A 26,189-nucleotide genomic window follows, 5' to 3' on the forward strand; every position below is an offset into this window, starting at 1 on the left:
CATTGTCTTTATGCGAGACAGATTTTTAAAAAAAAAATTTGGACGATTTTTTGGCAAAAATCGGTCAATTTTTTTCGTTAAAATCGAAATTTTGATTTTTACATGTCACCATTTTTGTCAAAATAGATTTTTTAAAGACAAGATTATTATGTTCTTAAAACGCGCACAAAACTATATGAAGATCGGCCCATTGGTTTTCGAGATATCGTTGGCACCGCAAAACGCTTTTACAAAAAATGGTTTTCGCAGGTAACCATTTACCACAAAACTGTGCAATATTTTTCAGCACCAAAAATTCTACAGGTAGTCTAAGTCTTTCATATGAAAAAATACCTACCTAAAAATGTTGGTAGTTTCCCCATTAAAAAATTATGAAAATTAAGTTTTTTTGACCTGTACACCTAGGGTAACCCCTTAAAAAATCTCGTAGCCGCATATGTAAACCAAGTAACTACACAGAAAAAAAGCCACCCTGAAATTTTTGATTAAAAGCTTTATCACCATATTTTTGTCGAATGGCGATAAAATATTACGAATATATAGGGAAAATGTTTATCAAACATGAACATGTTACTAGAAAGCGATCAATAAACGATTTCAAACAAATAATTTATTGAAATTTGTTTATGGTTATTAATAAATTTCTGTAGTTAAAATGGTTTTCAACATTTGTCGCATGTTCTCGCTCTCTAGAGCGAGAGAAACAACAATATTAGGGCATAAAGAGAGCGCTACAACAATGTGCTGTGTATTTTTCATGAGATGTGAGTATCGTTGCTATGTATATTTCAAAGCATGGTCATGGAATTTTTGCGGCATGAAGGGATGGAGCGTTTGTGTGGCATTTGGCTTGTTTATTTATTTGTGCTCGGGTGAAGGCTTGTATGTAAGTTTGTTACTGTTGCTGTTACTGTTTGTTCCTGATTTTTATGAACCTAACAAACGAAGAGGGAAAGAAAAAAAATGGTACGAGTTCTCATGTTTTGTTCTGTTTGTGGTTGAGAAAGGCAGATAAAATTTTTTAACCGTCAGTTTGGTATTTTTGGCAGTCTCTTTAAAGCAGTCGTTCTGTGTGGATCGGTAGTGCAGAAATAAATCAATGTTTGTGTGTTTTCTTAAAGTTAAGGTGCTTTTCAAGTAAATTAAATGCCCAATACATTTTATAATTGAATTCACGAATATGAAAAAGGATAAGAAGAATATTTTATTGGACATAGAAGCAACCGCATGTGATATTGGTAATAACATCAAAACATTTTATATATTTGAAATATATATATGGATGTACTATTTCTCACATTACAGATACCCATTTTCCGCTGATGATTTTCAATGTGGCAGAAGAATGTGTTTTATTTCACAATGTTCATGGATGTTCCCTGTATTTTATATTTAAAAGTGATTTATTTGTTTTCTTATATTAAAATTAATGTGTGGCACTAAATAATTATGTACTTATGTTATTAATGATTCCATTCGGTTTTTCTTTCTTTCATCTGTTATTTTTTATGTACCTATGCGTCTGGTGTTGCTTTTGTACTTGGCATTTCAATTAAAAAAATAACCACGATCATTTATAAATGTGTGTATGTATCTTTTTGTGGCTTTTGGGTTTGTATTTAACAAAAAAACAACAAAATAATTGTAAATATGAATATTTTTTTATTGATTGGAAAAAATGTATTCAACAATTTTTTTAATCAAGAAAATATTTTGTTTTTATCAAGCAAAATGTGGAATATTTTGATAAATATTTTTGTCAATATGTGAAATGTTTTATCAGTTCAAAATAAAAAAAATCGATAAATATTTTAATCAATATTACAATTTAATTTTATCAACATGTATTTTTACTTTGTGATCAAAAAATTTTATCGAATTTTGTCAATATGACAATTTTTTTTATTGCCGGAAAATCGATAAATTTTTGGTTGAATCTTTGAATTTCTTTATCAAATGGCTACAATTTTTTTTTCTGTGTACTTCCCACTGTTATTGACTTTGCATTGCAAAGAAACGCATAACAAATGTTGATGGTTTGTTGTAAACAACAACAAACTATCGTCACCGTGCTGTGTCTATTTTTAGATTCACTTTGGCAGTTCTGTTGAGATGTGTATTATTTTATTGTTGTAAAATAATTCCAGCTTAATCTCGGGTTTTATTACAACAATAAAATAATACACATCTCAACAAAACTGCTAAAGGGAATCTAAAACCATTAAGGAAAGGATCAATGTCGGGCGGGGCGGACAATATAATACCCTACACCACTGTAAATATGTCAAATATATATGGGAGCTAAATCCAAATCAGAACAGATTTCGATATAATTTATCACATTTATTTGTAGACCAAATTCCGTCACATAGTCCAAGTTTCATCAAAATTGGACATATATAGCGTGTTTCGTGCATCAAATACCTCAAATCGGTCGAAAATATATATGGGAGCTATATCCAAATCTGGACCGATTTCGATATGATTTGGCATAGTTATTTCTACACTAACCACCATCACACATTCCAAATTTCATTGAAATCGGACAAATATAGTGCTTCTTGCATCAAATACCTCAAATCTGCCTAAAATATATATGAGAGCTATATCCAAATCTGAAACGATTTCTATATAATTTGGCACACTTATTTCTGGGCCAAATCCCGGCAAACATTCCAAATTTTATTGAAATCGAATATATATAGCGGGTTTCGTGCATCAAATACCTAAAATCGTCCGAGAATATAAATATGTGGGAGCTATATCCACCGTGGTGCAATGGTTAGCACGTCCGCCTTGCACTCAGAAGGTCTGCGGTTCGAATCCCAGGCCAATCAACATCAAATTTTCAACGGTGGCAAAAAATTCACCCTCAGTAATGCCGGCGACATTTCCTGAGTATTTAAGCCATGAAGAACTTCTCTACAAGTGGTGTCGTAAGACACGCCGTTCGGACTCGGCAATAAAAAGTAGGTCCCATAACATTGAGCCAATATGAATCGGCGTGCACTCATTGATATGAGAGAAGTCTCCCTTGTCCCTTCAGGGATGTTGTGGGAACATATGTATGTATGTAAGTTATCAGGAAACAAATAATATGTTATTAAATATGTAATATGTAGTTAAAAACATAAATTAATATTATTAATAAATGTGAATAATTGCAATAAGGTGCTGACATAGCTGTCAACGCCCTAATTGCAACAATAAGAATATTTAGTAGGGCAATAAGGTGCTGACTTAGATGTCAATGCCCAAATTGCCACAATATGCTTACAATACAATTTGGTGATGGCTAGCTATACCTTTAGTTTAAGTTCAATTACATTTATACATTTAAAGAGAGCAGTTGGCTCGTTATAATAAAGTAATTCGTAACATAATAAATGTTATTTATTCATTGAGCCAAAGGGCCAATGTAAATAAATATTGCAGTCATAAATAAATAATTGGCGCCCAACAACAAATCGAAGCAACAATCAACTGGACCAGAAGTTTGGCCAAAGCTGGAAGTTTATATTTTTAATAATATCTAAAAATCAAGAATAACATGTAAGTGAAATTTTCAGTCAAAAACAAGATTTCAAAATAAAGAGTGAAGTAGTTAACTTTTTGAAATAGCGTGTGACAGTGAAGTGTTATCTAAATAAGTACCAATTGAAATTTGTTTTATAAATCGTTATACCCCGTTTAGCCTACTCTTGGTTTGGCAAATCCATTTTCATACAATATATGTCAAATCAATTGAAATAATACTCTAAAGCGTCATATAAGTGTATAGTACAAACAAGTTTTAGTTAAATTAAATATATGGTTTTAAAAAAAACCATCAGTTGAAAGCTGATGAGTTGGGGCGGCGAGTATAGGGAAATAAAAAAAGAATACGAAAGTGAAGATATAGGATATTGTCCTCAAGAAGTTCGCCAAAGTACACAAGTCATGGACGTTACACAGGTACAAGCCTTAATACAAGTTGCTGTTAACAGTGCTCTGAATGAACAGGAAGCACGCCTGGCAGGGCAATTTCAATTGATGAGGTAAATCAAAAGTTTTCCAACCTAAGGGTGGATCTCCCAAATGTCAAAACATTCGAAAAAATTACTATAAATCCACATATAAAATTTGATGTAGGTCTAGACATAATAAAATCTGTTCCAGAATTCAATGGAATTCAGGACGAATATGTGTCGTGGAGGCAATCAGCCGTAGACACATATGAAATTTTTAAGCCATATGTTGGTAGCGAGGCTCACTATCAAGCGGTTACAATTATCAGGAACAGGATCAGAGGAAAAGCCAGAGCATTACTCGTGTCGCATAACACAGTGCTTAACTTTGAAGCTATAATAGCTAGGTTGGACTGTACATATGCTGATAGGACTTCCTTGCGAACACTACGACAGGGACTGGAAATGGGTAGGCAGGGTAATTTGAGCTTGATGGAGTACTATGATGAGGTTGAAAAAAACTGACACTTGTCACAAATAAAATCATTATGACCCATGATGCAGAAGGTGCCGCCTTACTTAACTCAGAAGTAAGAGGTTATGCCTTACATGCATTTATTTCAGTTATCAAAAACCCACTGAGATCCGTTGTATTCCCTGCACAGCCCAGGGACTTACCATCAGCTTTAGCCCTGGTTCAAGAAGCTGAGGCCAGTATCGAAAGAATCAAATTTGCTGCTTCATACGCCAAAGCCCTTGAGGATAAAAATCAGCCGTCCGGAAGCAACCGATGGTATCAAGACAGGGACAAGAACATGAAAAAACCCTCACTTTGTTAGGAAAGCTGACCAAAACATGTCCCGACAAAATGATCAATCCGGAAAGGAATTTCAGAAACAAAAATTCGATCCAATGGATGTCGATCCATCTTCATCTAAATTTAGGCAACCGACAAACTTCGGTAAACCTCAACTTTCTGGAGTAATTCCAGCTCAAAAAAGACAAAATACTTCGGAACGTATGACAGGACAAAGACGTCAACGGGTAAACAATATCAATCAGGAAGTAAGTCAAAAACAGGAAACTTATGAAGATTTGGCTACATCAACGGTTGAAGATATTGATGAAGACAATGAATCTACGTTTGAAAACGACTCGTTGAATTTTTTAGAGAACGGTCCCAACTTCCGTACATTAAGCGACAGTTGGCTGATAGAACATTAAAAATATTAATTGATACTGGGGTGGCAAAAAACTACGTGAGACCCATAAATGGGCTTAAAAACGTAACACCACGTAACACCTGTCAATGTCCCTTTTACTGTAAACTCAATACATGGTTCAAGTAAAATAAAAGAAAAATGTTTAATTAAAGTTTTTGGGAAAGTTGCCCCATTTTTTTGTTGGATTCACTAAATACGTTCGATGCTATCATAGGCTTCGATCTGCTGATCCCTGAAAGTAAAAGAAATCAGAAGATGATACTGAGGAGACTTAAGGCGTTTTCAACCTCTAACGAGGCACTACCCTTTAATACTTCAGTCATCGCTACAATACGTACAACAAGTAATAACCCCATATACTCTAAATTATACCCATATCCCATGGGTGTAGCAGATTTTGTTAATAAAGAGATCGAACAAATGTTGAAACATGGGATAATAAGGCCTTCAAAGTAACCGTACAATAGCCCGGCGTGGGTGGTTGACAAAAAAGGCATCGATAAGACGGCAATAAAAATAAGCGCCTAGTCATTGATTTTAGAAAATTGAATGAGCATACAATACCTGATCGCTATCCAATGCCAAGCATCCCAATGATCCTGGCTAATTTGGGGAAGGCAAAATATTTCACTACTCTGGATCTAAAGTCTGGGTATCACCAGATCTATCTAGCGGAACAGGATCGCGAAAAAACAGCATTCTCTGTAAATGGCGGGAAATACGAATTTTGTAGGTTGCCTTTCGGCTTAAAAAATGCTGGAAGCATCTTCCAGAGAGCAATCGATGGTGTTTTGCGCGAAGATATTGGGAAAATATGTTATGTCTACGTTGACGACGTAATAATTTTCTCGGACAATGAAAGTGACCATGTCCGGCATATCGACACGATACTTCGAAAATTGATAGATGCCCAGCAAAATAAATTGGAAGTAGTGCAATGTAGACTAGTTCTTTCACGGCATGTTTTTATGCAGTTCAAACGGAGTCGTGAAAAAGGCACTCCATTCCGCACATTTTAACCGCATTTGGAAGCAATCCAAAGAATCACATCCATTTGTCACATTTTAACAACATCCGGAGGCAGTTCAACGGAGTCGTGAAAAAGGCACTCCAATTCCTCACAATTTAACAGCATCAGGATGCAGTGCAAACGGAGTCGTGAAAAAGGCACTCCGTTCACTACATTTTATTAGCAGTTGTTAGAGATCCCTACATGTACATAAATCAGTTTGTACATCTCTACAGGCACCGGAATACATTTCCAAAAGGAGATAATCGTGCTAACATTTCCAAAAATTTGTTAATACAAACTAAATAATATTTAATTTGTGAACATTTTTCCGGTAACTCACGAGAAGAAACTTTCCCAATGGAGTGCTATTGGAGTACATGTCGAAATCTTAACTGGTGATGGGAAGACAATATCAAACCCATTTAGCAGATGAAGTAAAAGCACTTAAGCTTGGATTAAATGAAGAGCGGAGGAAACACACATGTTTGCTATTGAATTCAATAGAGAATTTTCATAATTTGTGTTAATTTAATAAAGTTATTAATATTTTTGTTTTACACAATTAATAAATGCATTTTATTTTGTTATTCAAAACACGTGCTCTGGACTGCCTCATATTCTACCCCAAAGGGTCAGTTAAAATGCAATGCCAAAGGGTCAGTTAAAATGCAGTGCCAAAGGTTCAGTTAAAATGCAATGCCAAAGGGTCAGTTAAAATGCAGTGCCAAAGGTTCAGTTAAAATGCAATGCCAAAGGGTCAGTTAAAATGCGGTGCAATGGAGTGCCTCTTTCAGTAGTCACTCCCTTGTAAAAATCATGAGTGAAAATGTATAATTTGATGCACTTCCAAATCACTTGTACATATCATTTAACTGCCTCTTTGGAGGCAAACTTTTCGCTGGGTGCCAATATGAGAATTGCACGGGAGAAAACAAAATTCTTTAAAGAAAGTGTAGAATATTTAGGATTTATTGTAGCCAGAGGAGGAACAAGAACAGACCCAGAAAAGGTTAAGGCAATACAAAAGTTTCCCGAACCAAAAACATTGTATGCCCTAAGGTCCTTCCTTGGCCTGGCCAATTACTACAGAATCTTTATCAAAGACTACGCATCGATAGCAAAACCTTTGACAAATATACTAAAAGGGGAAAACGGCACAGTCAGTAAATATATGTCTAGGAAAATACTAATTAATTTCATTGATGAACAACGAAGCGCATTTGAACATTTAGGGAATATCTTGGCTTCTGAAGTTGTCATCCTTATGTATCCAGATTTCAAAAAACCTTTCGATTTAACCACAGATGCATCCGCTAGTGGAATCGGAGCGGTTTTGTCTCAGGAAGTTAGGCCGATAACTATGATCTCACGGACATTAAAGGACAACGAGTTGCATTATGCCACCAATGAAAGGGAATTTTTAGCTATTGTTTGGGCCCTAGGTAAACTTCAATCATACTTGTATGGCACTAAAGAATATTTTTTTGAATATTTTTACCGACCATCAACCTTTGACGTTTGCAGTGTCCGAAAGGAATACTAATGCAAAAATTAAAAGATGGAAGGCATTCATAGAAGAGCACAACGCAAAAATTCACTACAAACCAGGGAAAGAGAATTACGTAGCTGATTCTCTTTCAAGACAAAATATTAACTCGTTGCAAGACGATTTACAATCCAACGCAGCTACCATACATAGTGAAAATTCATTGTCTTACACAATAGAGCCAACTGAAAAACCGATTAACTGCTTTAGGAATCAGGTAATTCTAGCAGAGTCTAAATATCCTTTAAAACGGAGTTTTATAATGTTACGGACATATTAGATAAGTCTGAACAAGTTGAAATAGTCACAGCTGAGCACAATCGTGCACGTAGAGCGGCACAGGAAAAAGAAGTAATATTAAACTGCAAAGTATGCTCGAAGGCAAAATATGATAGACACCCTAAGAAACAAAAATTAGGCGAAACACCAATACCAAATTATCCAGGTGAAATTTTACATATCGACATCTTTTCCACGGACAAAAAACAATTCCTCACTTGCATAGACAAATTTTCCAAATTTGCCGTTGTCCAGCCAATAGCATCTCGAGCAATTGTTGACGTAACGGTGCTTATTCTGCAATTATTAAACTTATTTCCCAAAACAAAGGTCATATTTTGCGATAATGAAGCATCCTTCAACTCAGAAACTATCACTTCACTACTTAGAAACCAATATGACATAGATGTAGTTGATGCTCCTGCTCTTCACAGCAGCTCAAATGGTCAAGTGGAACGGTTCCACAGTACTTTGATAGAAATTGCTAGATGTCTTAAAATCGACAAAGGAATAAGCGTTAGAAATCAATTAATTATTCAAGCAACATTGGCATATAATAGAACATTACATTCTGTCACAGGTTTAAAACCAATTGATATAATACATTCGTCGTCTAATGACATTAAAAAAGAAGTCAGAGACAAAATTACACAGGCTCAAGAAACCCAATTAACCCGGTTTAACTCAAACAGGCAGAATAGAGTTTTTGAAGTCGGCGAAAAAGTCTACCTAAAAAACAACAAAAGATTAGGCAACAAATTGTCCCCCTTATATTCTGAGGAAACCATACAAGCTGACCTGGGAACTTCAGTACTTATTAAAGGGAGGGTAGTCCACAAGGACAATTTGAAATGACTAAAGTTATTCTTATTAGATCTGATTAAAAACAGGGATACAATGATTTAACGTTAGCTTATTTATTCTTTTCCTTTCAGGCTCATACTACACTTATTCACCATCTTTAACGTAGCAAATGCTCGCATCACCGACTATTCTCACTCAAGATACATTCCTGTGTTAGATGGTAGGGTTTTAGTATGGGAGCAATATAGTTATATTCGACATTCAGCTAACTTAACAGATTTCGTGAAAATTTTAGACGATAATGCCAAGATGACGGAATTATTTCCTCAGTCGCAAATGAGAAAATTGCTCACTGTCGACATAGAACATGCTCGAAATTTACTGTCCACCTTAAAATTACATCATCGATTAGCCAGAAGTTTAGATTTTCTAGGAACAGTTGTGGCAGGAACTCCAGATGCAGCTGACTTTGAAAGGCTTAGAATGTCTGAGTCGCAACTTATCGAATCAAACAATAGGCAAGTCTTGATTAACACAGAAACACAAAAACAAATAAATCGGCTCACAGACACGGTTAGCAAAATCATTAAAGAAACTAAGAAAAACACTCCAGATACGTCTCATTTATACGATGTACTCTTGGCTAGAAATAGAATGGTCATAACAGAAATTCAGAATTTAATACTAACTGTCACATTAGCTAAATCTAATATTATAAATCCGGCAATTTTTGATAATAATGATTTGAAATCTATTTTTGTTGAAAAGCTCACAGAAGTTTCGATTGTTAACTTAATGCAAATTTCTAATATAAAGATTTTGCAATCAGAAAGTGTTATTTATGTACTGATAGAATATCCTAGAGTAGAGTCCAGCTGCCAAGCGGTCATAATATTGTAGTTGGAAGAAAATACAGTTGCAGAATGCGACGATAGGGTCATAGCTGTCAACAATTGTGCAAAGGCCAACAAAGCAACATTCTGCAGAGTAATGAAACGCGATACCTGTGCGCGTGCAATTCATTCAGGAGGTTCTGCCAATGTCATACGCAACCAAGTCACTTAAAACCTATAACCATCGTGGACGAGGGTGTAATAATAATCAACGACCAATCCGCAAGATTTAGAACATATAACAGCCCTGAAATGACCATAAGCGGTACTTATCTCATCACCTTTGAGAATACAGCTACAATAAATGATACCAATTACATAAACCACAATGGAAACCTAATGAAAGCACCAGGCAATAAAAAGTAGGTCTCATATCATTGTGCCAATATGAATCGGCGTGCACTCATTGATATGAGAGAAGTCTCCCTTGTCCCTTCAGGGATGTTGTGGGAACATATGTATGATACCAATTACATAAACCACAATGGAAATCTAATGAAAGCACCAGGCAATAAAAAGTAGGTCTCATATCATTGTGCCAATATGAATCGGCGTGCACTCATTGATATGAGAGAAGTCTCCCTTGTCCCTTCAGGGATGTTGTGGGAACATATGTATATATGTAAGTTATCAGGAAATAAATAATATGTTATTAAATATGTAATATGTAGTTAAAAACATAAATTAATATTATTAATAAATGTGAATAATTACAATAAGGTGCTGACATAGCTGTCAACGCCCTAATTGCAACAATAAGAATATTTAGTAGGGCAATAAGGTGCTGACTTAGATGTCAATGCCCAAATTGCCACAATATGCTTACAATACAATTTGGTGATGGCTAGCTATACCTTTAGTTTAAGTTCAATTACATTTATACATTTAAAGAGAGCAGTTGGCTCGTTATAATAAAGTAATTCGTAAATTAATACTAACATAATAAATGTTATATATTCATTGAGCCAAAGGGCCAATGTAAAGAAATATTGCAGTCATCAAGAAATAATTTGTATATCCAATTCTGAACTGATTTCTATATTATTTAGCACACTTATTTCTAGACTAAATTCCGTCACACATTCCAAATTTCATTGAAATCGGACATATATAGCGTGTTTCGTGCACCAAATGCCTTAAATCGGGCGAAGATATGTGTATATGGGGGCTATATCCAAATTTGAACCCATTTTTACCAAAATAAATAGCGTTTGTCCTTTGGCCAAAAAAAATATCTTCCCCAATTTTCATGCGAATCGGACAATAAATGCTGCCTGTACTTTGTTTACAAAAATACATGGACAGACAGACGGACATGCGTAAATCGACTCAGAAAGTGATTCTATGTATATCCCTAAAAGGAACTATGGGTTTATCTCGTTTTCGTTAGCATGTTACAAACTAATGCACAAAGACAAAATACCCCTTGCCACAGTGTGGCGTAGGGTATAAACAGAATTTGGCTGTAATTTCTAAGTTCGGTACTAATTATTTGCGAACAATTCATATTAAAAAATTGTGTTTATGCGCCCTTGCATTTTAAGATTCGATGTGTGATACCAAGAAATAAGCGGCCTAGTAAAGAAATAAGCTAAGGCGGCTTCTTCACTCTAGCAGTAACAACATCCTTCTGAGGCGGCTTTACGTTTCTGGCCTTTTGAATATTCTTCTTGTGGCGTTGAAGAAAGTCTTCCTTCTGTGGTTCCTCGGCCATTCTTCTTCATGTGAGATTTGCTATCTTCTTCATTAGCAGAAATTACGGCTTGCAAACGACACATTTTTCTCATCATCTGCGTGCTGTTGTTGGTATCCACATATACAGTATTTCCCGGATATAAGCACTGTGGAAAATGCAAGCAAGGCAGTGCATATAAGCGGGGGATTCATATATCGAAATCCCGTTTATAAGCACAATTAGTGCTTATATAAAAATCCGCCATATACAAATTCTCATTAAAATTGCAATTTATTCGTTTTTAATCAACCAAAAAAAAAAAAACTGTTTCATTCATAAGAAAACATCCCATTCCTTCGTTTAGTACTAGGATCGGATATCAATAGAAGTTACGTATATTTAAAAAGAGAAGAATCTTAATTATTTTTTTCTTAAACAAGTAAAAAAGCGTCAAGTTCGGCCGGACCGAACCATGCAATATTCTAAATTAATATAGAATAAGTAGTTTTCTTGCTGTTACGAAAGAACAAATATCCACAATTTCAGGCAGAGAAGAATTTTGACCACTGAGAACTCCAAATACCTAATTTTAGCTAATTCGGTCAGCTAAAAGTTTGAAAATACTTGAAATCGGGCGGTAACGTTATTTGGGGCTATACCAAAACATATGGTTATGTCCACAATTTTGGATAGATAAGTTTTTTGACCACTAGGAAGTAGAAGTGCCAAATTATAGCTAATTCGGTCTGAAAATGTAGATGAAAACCTCAAAATACCTGAAATCGGACGGTACCGTTATATGGGGGCTATACTAAAACTCGAACTGCAAACAAAAGACTCATCTTTCCGAAATTTCAGTATTCTATCTCTATTTTTGTGGATGCTATAGTGATTACCACAGACGGAGGAACGGAAATGTATAGATCGAATCCGAATTTTACCCTGATAAAGATTATTTATACTTTATAGTGTTGCAAATGATTATTTCAATGAGTTACAAACGGAAAAACAATGTTAATACACCCTTCATACTATGGTGGAGGGTATAAAAAGTCCGTTATTTTTGCCTGTGCATTGTCTAAAATAGAATTGCTCTATGTTTTCTATTTCATGAAGCAATTTATTGGCAGGAAATTTTGGAAATTTCATTTTCTGCACAATCGTTCTTCCTTCCTTCCTTGGATCTTATTAACATAATAGGTTGTTTCAAGTGCTTATAAGAGGGGAATGCATATAAGCGGGATGCATATATCGAAATAATGTCAATGTATTTTGAACAAAAAATAACATTTGCACAAATTTCTGTGCTATTAACCGGGGAATGCTTATATCCGGGGTGCATATAAGAGGGAAATACTGTATATGTATATATATATATATATATATATATATATATATATATATATATATATATATATCCTCATATGAGTAACAATAAGGTTAAGAACCCCACATATTCATAATCAACAGAAAATGCTATATAGACATAACATAACGATGTCCATCATTTGGTCCATCTGTTGAAGTGAACATAAAATTTACAAAGAACATTATACAACTCCTAGGAATTAAAACCTATATAACTCCTAGGAGTTTTGGTATTGAAGATGAATTATATCGGTCCATGTTTTGAAATCGCCCCTATTTTTGGTACTTTGGTGCTATTTGGATTTCTGCGGAGGTACAAACCTTTCTGACATAAAGCTGCACGTTGCGATAAAGCACCAATAAAATTAAATTACCAGAAATTTTGTGTTTCGCCTTCGTAAACCTCTTTTACAGAAAATTGTTGGTCCTGTTCTTGAATCACGAAATCTGGTAAATCTTTATCATCTTTAGACAGTTCTTACTCGCGGGACTGCGTTTCACAACATAAAATACATTTTTGTCATTACTTACGGTTACAAAATGTCATGCCAAAATGTCACCAAAAATCATTGCATTGACCGAAACCAATAATAATCTTTTGAAATTTGGATATTTTAAATTTCATTTAAATTATTTTAATGCAAATTAAATTGATTGCTGTAAATAAAATATTTTTAACTTTCATGTATTGACAAAACTGAAGCATAGAATAGGTTTGTGCATATACATACATACAGTGTTGTGCGTATCAAAAGCAACAAATCCAGTATTCTGCATTAAATCAATTTTTGGATCCGTTACAATTTTTTAAAATGTAATATTTTGTGTCCAGTTGTTTCTTGTTATGTACAGAGAGCTTTCAACAAGTTGCTTCTGTACTTTGTAGCTGAATGGGATAATAATAATCACAACAATATTGACTGATCCTCGAGAATGGGGATTGCAAAACAAAAGCAACAATAGAATATTATTAAAAATGATTATGCTATTTGTTTCTATAAGATGTACTTTTGACTTAAAGTTATCTTTTGGGGCATGGTAGTGTAATTTTAGAAAGAATTTGCATTTGTTATCCTAACAGGGTTGCCACTTTCTAGCACTTTTCCCATGGTCTGGAGAAAATATCATAATACCCTCAAATCACAATTTTTCCCCTCATATACAAAATTAAATTTTAATATATTCATTCGGCAGGTGGATTAATATAAACCGATCTTTTGTTTGCCGTATAATAAAAAACTTAAACAACCGAATATTGGCAAACACAATACATCATAAATCAACAATAAATGGTCCAAGGAAATCTGTGGAGACAATTAATTCTTCGATTTTGTTTGCAAATTTTCGCGGATTTCACGTGATTTTTTAGGAAGTAGGGGCTCCGTCCCCTCCGATGTTCAGCAAAACATGTAGCTAATTATCAATAGTGGTAATCCCTGTACAATATCCGAAAACTGCAAGGGAAAGAGGTTTAGCAGTTTTGTAAATATAAAATATAGATGCCTTTCTTCCTCAACCTCGTATCTTAAATAAAAAAAACTTTTCAGGAGAGACAAAAAACGGTTTATCTTTTGATACATCCGATTTTGGGTAAAAGTGTAAAAGGCAATTATTAAGGAATTAAGTACATCTATGCATATTAGTAGGAATAATATGCTAATCTTTCTTTATTTAAGCATGAAATGCATTTTTTGAGATACGAGTTTGAGGCAGTAAATCAAATCTAATGTTTGTGGGCCCATTACAACAAAAGTACATGTGATAGCGACAAACGCCGAAACATGTATCTCCTCTTTTTTGGTCTTCCATCACGCTGCATTGTGAGAATATGGTTATTTTGTTCGTGGTACGTCAAACATACACACAATCAGCGACGTATAGCTCATTTAGACTAGCCAAAAATCCTCGACTGGATTTAATAAATCCAGTACAAATCTCATTGCATTTAGATATACATTTTGGAGGATTTAAATGTCAGTCAGCTGATTTTTGTTCATAGCACAATTACCAAGGTAGATGCATCAGCCCATCTGATCGAATTTGAAACGTCAAAAGAATTTATTGTAAATTGAATTCGTCTCAAAAAACATACGTCAAATTACAAATTTATTGTTTATTGTTGCACATCTAAAATAAAAAAAAAAACGAATTACTTTATCGTTTAGACATCGTATATATTAGTCTTGGTTGAATAAAATCAACTTTGTACATCAAAACAAATTTAATTTTTTCGCCTTGTTTACAAATTTTTACATTTTAAATTATTTTTAGTGTAGCAATTCACCGATGCATCTACCTTGTTTATTGTGCCAGCTTGCAACTTTTTGTATTTTCTAGCAACATGTTGCAAATAACAGAGTTGTATACGAGGATTTATGCCAGATTTAAAACAAATCCACTCAATACGATGATTTATTTTTGTATGGGAAATCTGGTAGATTTTGGGTGGATTTAGCAAATAAAACCTGATAATGAGCTAAATCAGGCTAATAAAGTCATATCTAAATGGGCTAGTAGATAATAAATGTCATTATTCCACTTTTATCGTCGACTTACCACAATAAAGACTGCCTGCTTTTATGGAAACTATTGTATAGGCATTGGGAACCACCGTGGCGCAGTGGTATGCGCGTCCGCCTTGCACTCAGGTTGTCTGCGGTTCAATCCCTGACCAGAACATCAAAATTTGCGGCGGTGGCAAATCCCTTCAGTGTAATGTCGGCTTACATTTCCTCAGTATTTCAACTTCACTAAAAAGTGATGTCGTGAGACACGCCGTTCCGGCTCGGCGACAAGAAGTATGTCCCACATTATTGAGGCAATATTAATTGGCGTGTGCCCATTGATAGGAGAAAAGCCCCCCTTGTACCTTCGGGGGTATTGTGGAACATATGTTTGTATGCATTCCACTTTTATCCGTTCACTCAAAGTCAATTAGTACTTAATTTATTACCATTTAGTACTTTTCGTATATATTTCCAAATACCTCCTTACATAAACCAAATATCTCAACCGATATTAGCATAACAATTTTGAAGATTCGTTCACAAAATACCAAATTTTAGTAATTGGAGCAAAATTATTGTTCTAATTTCCAAAAACCCTTTAATACAACTATTTTCCACTCCGCTCTGCCCCAATTTTCCGCTCAGAATTCTAGCTCTACACGTTCGCGTAATACGAAAGGTAAAATTTTTTGTGCAGTTTATTACTTTTTTTCTTACGAACACACCTACACTTCAATAGGAACCCTCACTCAGAATTTGAAGATTCTAGATTTACCCTAGCTTACGACGTTTCACCTGGGCATTGATTTGTCAGTCAAACATTATTGCTCTGGTATTAAGATACGAGTTTGAGGCAGTTATGAAAATAGGGGTGAATGAGATACGAGAATGTATTTTATTAATATTTAGAGAACCGTGACAACATATTGAGATAATAAGTGGTTGCGGCAATGAAACGCAAAAATAGCAGTCGTTTGATACAAAAAAGTCAAAATCGCATTTTTTTAAGATACGAGGTTGAGGAAGTAAGGCATCGATATGTAAACAAGAGAACGTGGTAAGGTACATAACCCCAAATAATGACGTTAGTCGAAGACACAGCCACCATTGTCTAACAAATTAATTCAAACCGATATTTTAGTAATTTTGAAAATATTACGTTTTTAAAAAATTGGGAGGGGAGGTACCCCCGAAATTCGAAGAAATACGTAACGTATTTCCGCAGGGGACGTACAGTCATAAAAAGTGTTGTAAGATATGAATTTATAAAAACTGATTAAATATTCTCAGTTGATTTTAAAAATTAAGTGTTAAACAATAATCACATATATCAGGAATATTGTCAATTATTTCATATTCCTTTTCAGAAAAAAAGGATAAATTTTTTTCGCGCTACATCAACGATTTTTTATATGTAGGTTAAGAAAAAAATTCCCAGTAAGAATCTGGTCGCGAGCCAATTTTTGGTTGTTGCGGACAAAAGTTATGGCGCTTTTATTTCGCTTTTTAAGAAAGAAAATATTATAAAAACGCTAATTATTTTAATGAGCACAATTGTTACAAAAAAGTTCTCTCGAAGTGACTTCAGCGAGTAGATTGCATAATACCTGTAAAATGTTACACAGAATTCGCGGAATGTACATAAAATTGATAAATTATTGAATATAAGTCAACTTTTTTCCAAATTAAGGCCCATTTAGTAGTCATAAAATTACATAAAAATTTGTTGTGGATCAAAACTTCACGGCGAATCAAATGAGACTACAATCATACAGATTGGTGTTATAATTTCGATGTTACAGCCAAAATAAGCACATATTTTGGTCAAAAAAATAATTTTTTGTTTGAAAAAATATTTTTTCACATGCATTATGTAGTAGAAAATATTGTAAAAATCTGTATAAATACTTCCTTCATTTTGCTTAAATCTCCCAATAAAATAGACGGATTTTGCTTTATTGACATTCATATTAAAGCTTTCCCATTAGGGAAGGTAATTGGGTCGATGAGGATATATCTCAAAGCTTCTGAAATGGAAATAGAGGTCAAATAACCCATTTTAATTTATATGCATTTTAAAGTACGTGTAAATCGCGTAATTATCAAAATCATTTTGTCCGCATGTGATTTTCATGTACAGCTAGACTATATCTTTTAATTTATATATATTTTTCGAAATTTACATTGGAGGCTAAGATGTAGCATCGGCTGCATCCTAGCATTAAAAAACCAATAAAATATCGCTAATTTGCGCAAAGTGCATACAATTTTTGTCCGCATCCGATTTCAGTGTTCACCATGAACATCTACATCGATATATATCTATTTCAAGGCGATCAATCAAGAACCGTGGATGTAGCATCAAACACTATTTTTGGGGATAAAATGAATGTAGCTCCCTTATAAGTGAAGTTTTCAAATCTCTGTTTCCGCTAAAACGAAGATGCTGTACTAGTTCTTTCATTGCAGTGGAAACGAACCGCAGAAAACGCGATAAAATACGCGATATTTCCAAAAACAATTTTAGATGATTTTTCTACTTTGGAATCAGGCACTTTGTTGGATCAGGCACGTAAAAAACTAAAATGTGCAATCAAGAACGAAGAAATCGAATGACAATTGTTAAAATTAGGCCCGAAAAATATGATTTTTAGAAAAATGTTCGCACAAAATTTTCGCATTTGGATGCAGATTTCTATGAAGCTGTGCAGACTACATTCACAATATTCGTATCAAATAGTTCAGAATCGCAAGTACTACAATCCTATATATGGTTTTTATAAAAACCTGTTTGCGGAATGAAAGTAGAAGAAAATTTCAAAAAACACTGTAAATCTGGCTTCAAAATGTCAGCATCATTTAATGGTAGAAGCAGACGAATTTTTGAAAAGTAATACATTAGTGAGATGATCCTTATTTAGTTTGCTTCTGCTTTTACTTTGACAGGAAACTCGAGAGAAGTGTGGTTTACTCACAAATCGAGAGATAACAAAAAAAGACATGGTGGCTTCAACCCATTTTCACCAATTTTTTAACATAAATGTAGGCACAGCTTCCACGCAAATTATCTATTAAGGCCAATATTTTTTGCCACGTCCAAAAACATTTCATTTTATCCAAAAGTATTTAATTTGTATAATATACAATCACGAGTCGCGTTTTCTAAAAGGGTAATCCTAGGCTTCAGCTATGTTAAATTTTAAAAAATATTGGTGATATATGTTTGGGCGTATATAAAACCAAAGTCGACTTTTGACTTCATAGAAAATGAAAAGATCGATTTTCTATTATGACTCTTAGATTTTTGCAGTGGAAATCGAAAGATCAATTCGACGCCTCCAAACAATAGTGCTATGCTAAGTCGACTTAGCGTGTTTTCAAGTTCTTTCCATTTTTACATTTTACGTCCTTTAACTTAAATTCTGTCAAATTTTGGTAATGATCGGTCAATCCGAACAGAAGTTATAAACAAATGTTTACTCAGAATAGTAGTGAAGGTCAAAGAAAACTGTAAACTTTGAGAGCTTCTCCTGCAAAACTCACTTTTCAGACTTAGCATACTTGGAGGTGTCGAATTATGTTTTGACTTTTTGTGCACTACGAAAATGAAATATACAGATTACATTGGTAAGAGATAGACAACAATATTATATTATTTGTTGTGCTGATGAACAAAACCAAACTAACGATACTATGAAAGAAGTAAATCATCGCTGATTGTCACGTGCACCTTATTTATAACACTATGCATGTAATGTAATGCAAAAAAATTTTAAAAATAAAATCGAATGGTCGAAAAGTAGACTTTTTCCTTTCGATAGGTTGAATTTTGAGTTCTAGGTAAAAATCAAAAGATCGATTTGTGAGTTCTAAGTAAAAATCAAAAGATCGATTTTTAAGTTTTAACCAAAAATCAAAAGATCGAAAAGTCGACCAAACTGAATTCAATGGAAACAAGCAAAATATATAATTACACCAGAATCGGCAAAAAGCTCCTATTTTTCGGTAAATTTAGAAAGGAACAAAAATTCAAAATTTCAAGAATAATAGATTCATTTTCTGTTCTTGGCAATTAACTGCGTTATTATACCCTACACCACCTTGTGGTAAGGGGTATTATGTCTTTGTGCATTAGTTTGTAACATGCAAAAGGAAACGAGATAGACCCATAGTTCCTTTTAGGATATACATAGAATCACTTTCTGAGTCGATTTACGCATGTCCGTCTGTCTGTCCGTCTGTCCATGTATTTTTATAAACAAAGTACAGGCCGCATTTATTGTCCGATTCGCATGATAATTGGGGAAGATAGTTTCTTTGGCCAAAGGACGAACGCTACTTATTTTGGTAAAAATCGGTTCAGATTTGGATATAGCCCCCATATATATCTTCGCCCGATTTAAGGCATTTGGTGCACGAAACACGCTATATATGTCCGATTTCAATGAAATTTGGAATGTGCGACGGAATTTAGTATAGAAATAAGTGTGCCAAATTATATAGAAATCGGTTCAGATTTGGATACAGGCCCCATATATATCTTCGCCCGATTTAATTAAATTTGGAATGTGCTACGGTAATTAGTCTAGAAATAAGTGCGCCAAATTTTATAGAAATCGGTTCAAATTTGGCTATAGCTCCTATATATATTCTTGGCCGATTTTAGGTATTTGATACACGAAACGCGCTATAAATCGGTTCAGATTTGGATATAGCTCCCATATGTATTTTCGACCGATTTGAGATATTTGATTCACGAAACACGCTATATATGTCCAATTTTGATGAATTTACCCAATATGTGGGTAAAAACTACAGAAACTAAAATCATCCAATTGTACGCGAAAACGCAGTATTTTAACAAATTTTAACTGACTATGAATAAAATGACCTTTTTTGGAAATGTGACTAGTTAATATTTTACCAATTTTGGCCATATTTTTTGTAAATCTCTCATATATAGTTACAGCGTAATTTTTGACATATGAAGGCTTTTAGAACGGTTTGTTGAAGTCCTTCTTGCGGAAAACGAAAATCGTGGACCGATATTCTTATTTTTTCATATATCTGATGGCTTAACTTTTGATTTCAGCTGATAATCTTGAGATTTTGGTCCTCTTGATTTTATTCCTACATACAACTCCAACGCTCGATTTTACATATAAAAAGTATAGTCCGCGAGGTTAAACCGCTTTTTTGTTTTCTTTTTTAATTTCTGTCTGACAGAAAAACAAAATGTTCATTTCAAAATAAATTTTTAAATACCCAAATAAATAATAATACTAATACCCAAACAAAAGGTGTTTATCGGGAATTTACCAGGCATTTACCCAAGTTTTGGGTAAATACCGGGTAGAATCCCATCTATATTGATGGTTCATATGTTTTTCCTATAGTAACACATCCGTCAGCAAATGTCAAACGTGTTTTAAGTGAAGTAAATCTTCAAAAACGAAATATGTATCGAAATTCTCTTCATAAGGATTCTATGTAGAGTATACCATGGCACAATTACCAAGGTAGTGGTATCACACCAGCTGTTCGAATATGAAATGTCAAATCCCTTTATAAAAATTGTTTTTGTTGTAATTTTCCCAACAACATAAGGGAAATTTTGACATAACATATTCAAAATTTTACGATGCAACTACCTGGGTAATTGTGTCATGGAGAATACTTAACAAAACAAATTGTTTGACACATTGATTACACACGACATGTTAAGAATGTTGACTAAAATATTTATTTAAAATATCGTTTATTTATTTATCTTAATACTGATTTGAAGTAAAAAGATGTTTACTAACTTGAATTTTATGTTTATTTTAATTAAAAATATATTTAAATATAACTAAATGTCCCCATTTTAATTTTTGACGATTTTGTAAAATAGATTTTAATTTTAAAACCCGCAGTGAAGCTTTGATTCAAAACATTTTTTGAAATCTTATGACGGGTAAATGGACTTATATTTTGAAAAAAATGGTTGGGTGATATTTAAAAATTTTTAAATTTTTTTTTGTAAATTTCGGGGATATTGAGTAACATTTCACAAATATTATATAATCAATGTACTGGCTGAGGTCACTTCGTGATAGCTTTTTTGAGACAATTGTGCTTATTAAAATAGAGTTTTTATAACAATTTCTTCTTAAAATCAGAAATAAAACCGCGATCACTTTTTTTCCACAACGACCAAAAATAGGCTCGCGATGGGATTAGTACAGGGGAATTTTTTCTTAAGCTATGTAGAAAAATTGTTGATGTAGCGCGAAAAAAATTAAAATTGTTTGGAAATTGAAAATGTAGAAATTGGCAACATTTCCCATTAATGTGGCCTTTTGGCAGAAATTTAAATTGAAAAAAAGTACGACCTCCAGTCACCATTTTGTTGTTGTCGGTCCATAATTGCGGCCTCGAGTTTGATTAACATTTTTAATGGATGAACAGGCACACATGGTTAAATCGCTTAAATAAAGGGTCTACAACGAATATTATTTGAATTGCTCAATTTGTTTGGCTGTTATTAATTTACCTCAGCTAGATAAGTGGTTTAGGTCACTGTGTGGGGATATTGGGATCAATTAAAAAAACTGAATGACATGTATTTCAATATTCAATTCATGTCCTTGAATTTAGAATTTATTTGGCCATGTGTTAATCTGTGGCTTGGTTTGTATATTAAAAGACCCATTTAGAGCTCACGTATGCAGTGTGAGCACTTTATACATACATTGACTGGAAAAACAACATATTTTTTAAGTACATATAGAACGCACAGAAATGTATATTTGATTACCTAGGTTTAATTGTCGAAAAATTTAAAAAATGTTATTCATTCAATAAATATAATTTGAAATCGTTGGCTTAAAAGTCCGGAAATTAATTAGAAATTCAATAAATTGGAAAATATATTAAGGACTCCTCCTTAAGAATTATAAGAATACAGCTAGAACCATTAAAAGGATACGGCCTGAACCATTTAAAGGATAATATCCGAGCAATTATAAAGGACACATTTTGAAATATTGAAGAGGACTTAAACGAAAATTTATTAAAAGGAAATTGCCAAGAATTTTTGCGAGCACCTTCTGAAAATTTAAAAAGATTTTTCTTAAAAAGATTTTTCTTAGAATACATTAAAGAAATCTGCCGGCAAATTTAAATGTAAAATTCGTTGTAAAATTCTAAAAGGAATTCGGCTCCGATATTTTTAAGGATTCTGTTTTGTTGCATTAATGAGGATTTTGTCGTTGGAATGAATCTCTCAGCCAATCATAAATTTCTTTCATAAGAAGCATGCAAGAATTATCAAATCTGTCGGTTTCGCTGGATATCTAAATTTTCTGCATCTAACAACCGAACGAAACTAAACATCATTCAAACAATTGGCCCCAAATTGAACAATATTATTAAAATTTTTCAACAATGATCAAATCTGATGCTTATATCAAAACGTTTATCTGCGATCGAGAATTAATTTAAGTTTTATATATCATTTGTTTTTCTAACTTTCCATTATAACTCACCCTCAACACATTTTAACCCCAACCAAAACTTTATAGTCAAGATTTTCAAGCTCCAATCTTCAAGCGCTTGTTGGTGAGGATATTAAAAGCCGTAAGTATTAAAATATACGTATGTATTTAATTCTTTTAGTGAAAACCAAAATGTTTTGAGAGATCAAACTAGGTGGCATGTCATAACGTCCAGGGTCATAATGTCCATGGACGCTATGACACCAAAAAAAAGTGTCGTATCGTCCATGGATATTGTGACACTTTTGCAAATGTCATAATGTCCATGGACGATATGACACTTTGAAAATAAAAAGATATGGCATAAAAGTTTTATTCATAATTCATAATTTTAGTGATAAATTTTTAATTTTTTGAAATTTTGCCTGTAAGGGCGAAGATCATTTTTAATGATTTTTTATTAATTTTCTCGTTTAGATGATCGGAAATTATTTGCAAGTGAAAAAGGAAAGCCGAGGACTCGAACCCACATAGTCACCAAATTACGTTACCTGGTTTCATTGGTGGCAACGCAAATCTTCGGACGTATCGACTATGTAATGGCTTCTCTGTCCTAGAACTTGTCTGTGGCCAAGTATCCGCGTAAATGTACAAAACACATTTGCATTTGAAAAACGACAAGTTCTAGGACAGAGAAGCCATTACATAGTCGATACGTCCGAAGATTTGCTTTACCACCAATGAAACCAGGTAACGTAATTTGGTGACTATGTGGGTTCGAGTCCTTGGCTTTCCTTTTTCACTTGCAAATAATTTCCGATCATCAAGCTTATCTCCAAACGAGAAAATTAATAATAAATTTTTAAATTTGTTTCAACAATTTGTCTGCAATAAGGGCAAAGCAAAGGTGATCGATTTATTTTGGACTTTGCATCTAACTTTACAAAACAATACGAACAAATCTTGAAATGTTTACATGGTTGAAGCAAAATATTTGTCGGTTCCTGCACACAAATAACACATTTAAGGACCTCTGTAGGTTGACTCGGAGATGTTTTTGCATCCTCCTGAGTCTCCGATTCAGAAATATCTTGGCTATCAGCATCCTCTATGATGTCATTATTAACAATGTTGTTTTCCTTGTTTATAATAGCTTCGAAGAACTCAGATAGAGTCATAACGCCTTTGTTGAGTTTTTCGGTAAGACAACTGATCTTGCAGTTTTTACTATCTTGAATTCGTCGTTTTTTCGGCAAAACACTCAAATTACCCGCCGAAGCTTGCGCCAAAGAAACAGAATATGAGAAATCCTCATCGCGAATAATATCGAGGAACTTTAAAAATTGACCGTGTTTTTCCAATTTCCTTGATAATTTCGAGTTATAGCCTTCGAGCGCACTAGTAGTCCTCACATGCTCAAGACTGACAGAAAATCCATAAGGTGTAACCTAAATAATTTAAGAAGAAGGTAAATGCAATTAGCTTCTGTATTTCAAAACATAGAGACGAATAAAGACGGACGACACTGTGAAGAAGTCGGTGCGGAAAACCGTAAATGCAAATGTAATGAGAAATCGGCCGTCGATTTGTCATTCCCTTCATCGTGCTCACCACCACCGAGAATAATTTGTCATACCTTTCTCATCCACTGTTTTTCGAAGTATTTCAGAAATGTATTAAAATTTCCTTATCTTTTGGGAAAAATTCTCTAATTAATTTTTAAGTGTTAAAAACATCTCTTCAATTTGCTCCGGATTTGCTAACGGTAGACTTAAAAATTTTCTGTGCCACTTTCTGCATTCTTCTTTGCGCTTTACAACATTTCCGAAGCCCTTGATTTTATGTATTTACGCACAATAGCCTGAGTGTAGTGGAACCAACAGCCTTTTTGGGTGACTCCTGGAAAGACGCATTTCAAAGCTTGTTTCAAAGCGACTTCATAGTCAGTGTGAAACATTAAAGGCTCAAAATTGAATATGTTTTAAATATTATTTTAATGCCACAGTTACGCTGCATTTTTCAAAATAACATTTATAGCGAGTATAACTTGTGTATACATTTTTTTGCCTAAAAATTTGATTTTCGCCGGTTAGTACAAGTAATTTGGAATTCTTGCAAAATCCCGACATGAATTCGAACTTCAAATTTAATTTTTCAACTTTCATTTCTTTTTTTATTTTTTTTCCAATTTTCTACCGCACTATTCAATTGACACTTTCAGAATGAATCTCCAATTTAATAGAACATCACAAAACAGCCTCTGAGTAAACTACTCACTAAATAACGGTTCTTTTCATCGAAATTTTAAGTTTTGATATTTTTGCCCAGCAAAATTTGAAGGAAGGGGTTCTTTGTGATGACGTGATTTCATGGCATATTTTGCATTGGTTCAAAGCAAATCGTGAAAGATCCGATCTTTTCATTAGCATTTAAACCCATGCAAAGGAAGTCATGAAAGATCCGATCTTTTCATCAGCATTTGAATCATTTGTACAGATCACTAGAAACAAACAAGTCGATTTGTACATCCCTACATGTAGCGACATCAAAACAAAAGAGTATACATACATAACATTTATAGCGAGTATAACTTGTGTATACATTTTTTTGCCTAAAAATTTGATTTTCGCCGGTTAGTACAAGTAATTTGGAATTCTTGCAAAATCCCTACATGAATTCGAACTTCAAATTTAATTTTTCAACTTCCATTTCTTTTTTTATTTTTTTTCCAATTTTCTACCGCACTATTCAATTGACACTTTCAGAATGAATCTCCAATTCAATAGCACATCACAAAACAGCTTCTGAGTAAACTACTCACTAAATAACGGTTCTTTTCATCGAAATTTTAAGTTTTGATATTTTTGCCCAGCAAAATTTGAAGGAAGGGGTTCTTTGTGATGACGTGATTTCATGGCATATTTTGCATTGGTTCAAAGCAAGTCGTGAAAGATCCGATCTTTTCATTAGCATTTAAACCCATGCAAAGGAAGTCGTGAAAGATCCGATCTTTTCATCAGCATTTGAATCATTTGTACAGATCACTAGAAACAAACAAGTCGATTTGTACATCCCTACATGTAGCGACATCAAAACAAAAGAGTATACATTTCCAAAATTTTTGTTATAAAATTACAAATTAAATGTAGGTTCACGAACTAGAAATTCTTAAAGGAGTGCTGTTGGAGTCCATGTCGAAATCTGAACTGGTGATGAGAAGATAATAGAAAAGCTTTTGTAAGATGAAACAAAATCAGTGGCTGAGAGTGGACGAAGTAAACTCTGTTGCGGTGCAGCGGCGGTGATAAAATTGAAATTTTGGGTGTAAACTTTATCCTGATAAATTAGTTCTAGTTATTTCATGAATTAGAATTAATAAAGAGTTTGGTTTGTCATGAAAATCATATTTCAATACAGAATTTTCCATTTTCCAAACAAGACATGAAAATGTCATGCC

At 33.7% G+C, this 26,189-nt stretch overlaps 1 protein-coding gene across 2 annotated transcripts in view; it reads left to right on the forward strand.

Annotated features, from left to right (window-relative positions):
• Window positions 1–1,507, forward strand: part of LOC141402817 (dynein regulatory complex protein 11) — a 442,109-nt gene extending 440,602 nt beyond the window's left edge. Inside the window, exon 9 of one of the 2 annotated variants that reach the window (XM_073984802.1) lies at window positions 1,306–1,507. In XM_073984802.1, coding sequence (XP_073840903.1) covers window positions 1,306–1,424 — 119 coding nt within the window. In that variant the 3' untranslated portion in view covers window positions 1,425–1,507. The remainder of the gene's footprint in view (window positions 1–1,305) is intronic. The other variant, XM_073984803.1, reaches the window with a different exon arrangement.
• Window positions 1,508–26,189: the final 24,682 nt, after the last annotated feature.

This window comes from Musca autumnalis, unplaced genomic scaffold (assembly GCF_047663935.1).
Source record: "Musca autumnalis isolate F117 unplaced genomic scaffold, ASM4766393v1 scaffold_4, whole genome shotgun sequence".
NCBI classification, from domain to species: Eukaryota; Metazoa; Arthropoda; class Insecta; order Diptera; family Muscidae; genus Musca; species Musca autumnalis.